General features: G+C 38.4%; 1 protein-coding gene across 1 annotated transcript in view; it reads right to left on the bottom strand.

The window, feature by feature from the left end:
- Positions 1-2,062, bottom strand: part of LOC122361997 (solute carrier family 22 member 15-like) — a gene marked incomplete at its 3' end in the record, with an annotated part of 5,383 nt that continues 3,321 nt past the window's right edge. The window contains exons 6-11 of the mRNA XM_043263234.1: positions 1,800-2,021; positions 1,532-1,672; positions 1,359-1,441; positions 576-684; positions 272-344; positions 1-138 (exon numbers count right to left, since the gene is read on the bottom strand). Of these exons, the coding sequence (XP_043119169.1) occupies positions 1-138; positions 272-344; positions 576-684; positions 1,359-1,441; positions 1,532-1,672; positions 1,800-2,021 (766 nt within the window). The remainder of the gene's footprint in view (positions 139-271; positions 345-575; positions 685-1,358; positions 1,442-1,531; positions 1,673-1,799; positions 2,022-2,062) is intronic.

The raw sequence follows: 2,062 nt of genomic DNA on the forward strand, positions 1-2,062 counted from the left end.
GTAAGTGGGGCTGGAAAGTTCGTCAAGCGTTTCAGCAGCAGGTTTATTAAGTGTCTCCGGCAGAAGAAGCCCCAGGCAGCCCGCCGAAATCCCACTCAAACAGAACACCATAAATGGCATGGAGGTGTGCAGTGATTTCTGAACAATTAGTTAACAAATTCATTTTATAGCATTTTTTCCACATTATTTTAACGACGTCTATGAATGCATATATTAATCTTACATTATATATTATGAATTGAAATCTCAGAATATGATTCCAGCTACTTACCATACTCGGCACGAACGGTGCCAGAATTCCCCCAACTCTACAGGACATGGAACACACACCCAGGCCTGCATTCCTAACACACACATAAACACACACAATTCACCCAGCACATGTAGTGAGAGACTTTTGGCTTGCACGTTGTTTCATATAACAAGCATACGTTAGAGGGCGCTGTTTGCTAAAGAACAGGGACTTACTCTGCAAGAACATACACTTTTAATAAAAATGCTTACTTAATATTACAATCGCGAAAGAAGGAAAAAAATGTGCCACATCGCATCTGCAGCAAAAGCACTGTCCGTACCTGATCACGGTTGGGTAGAGCTCTGATGTGTACACATACACAATATTAAATGCAGCACTGACCATCAGTTTTCCAACTAAAGCCAGTGATGTGGCACTTAATAAGGACCCTGAGGAAAGCAAACAACTGGCATTAGACAAATTTTAAAAAATGCATGATGTATGCTTACAGAGAATATTAGCACTACTAGTCAAAAGGTTTTATATTTTCAATGGTTTTTTTTTACATTTTTTATGTTGATAACAGTAGTGCTACAGTAGTGCTATTTTTGAGGAAACCTTGATACACTACCATTCTAAGTAAACACACACATACATATACATACATACATACATGCATGCATATATATATATATATATAGTTTTGTTTTAGCAATGTCACAAAAGTGACAGTAAAAACTGTTTTGTATCAAATAATCTTAAAACATACGTGTCATGGTTATTAATACTAATGATTTACGTCGATTTATATAATAATTGAGCACCAAAACAGTGTATTATAATTATTTCTGATGGATCATCTGACATTAAAGACCGCAGTTATGGCTGCTGAAAATTGTAATAATATTTTTTAGCATATTACTGTATTTTATTGTTCTTAACTATTTAAATACATGCAGCATAAGACACTAATTTCAAAAGCATTTTTAAATGTTAATTATTTCACTTATGACCAGTTGTGTGATTGTGTGCGTGGTCTGCAAATCATTCCTGATATAATTTATTGCATAAATAACAAAAAAAAACAAAAAACAACTGACAATTTATTTAGAAAGATGATCACCTGATACAGGTACGAACATTGTGAGCAGACAGGATACGCCTGCAAATGCAAGAAAATTGGCCATAGACTTCCTCCGGCCTGCCCTAAAAGCAAATAAACAAACACTAAGCTAATAATGTGAGATGAGAGTCTGATACTTCAGCATGTGAATGTGATCGTGCAAGTGCATTTACCACTGCTTGTTAATGAAGTACATGCAGAGAGGGTATGCAGGGAGTTCCACCAGACCATACATGGCAACACTAAGGTAACGATTACCTTTATCTTCACTGGCACTGAGGGTCAACCCGTAATACACAAGACTACACGCATACCTGCATGACATACAAATACGCAAACGCAATGAGTGCATTATAACGCACAGAACTTCGCATAATGCCGTAAGAGGGAAATCAAGATGTAGTTTTTGGAAAATATGACAGACTCCTATAAAAGACTCACCACACATACATGAGCACCACAGTTCTCCAGCGCAGTATGGGATGTTTGACCAGCTGCAAAACCCCAGGACTGGACGCATCCGGAGCGTTGCTGCTGACGGTCCGCCGGAGCTTTACTGGAATTCTGCCTTTCCCGTTCCTCACAGCAAAATCTTTCAGGATGTCTTCAGCCTTCTCTGTCTGACCCCGAGAATAAAGCCAGCGCGGAGATTCTGGCAAAGTCCTGTCACAGACGTGGAAATTAAGCAGACATATTCTCATTTC

The sequence above is a fragment of the Puntigrus tetrazona genome, chromosome 17 (assembly GCF_018831695.1).
Source record: "Puntigrus tetrazona isolate hp1 chromosome 17, ASM1883169v1, whole genome shotgun sequence".
In the NCBI taxonomy this organism is placed as follows: Eukaryota; Metazoa; Chordata; class Actinopteri; order Cypriniformes; family Cyprinidae; genus Puntigrus; species Puntigrus tetrazona.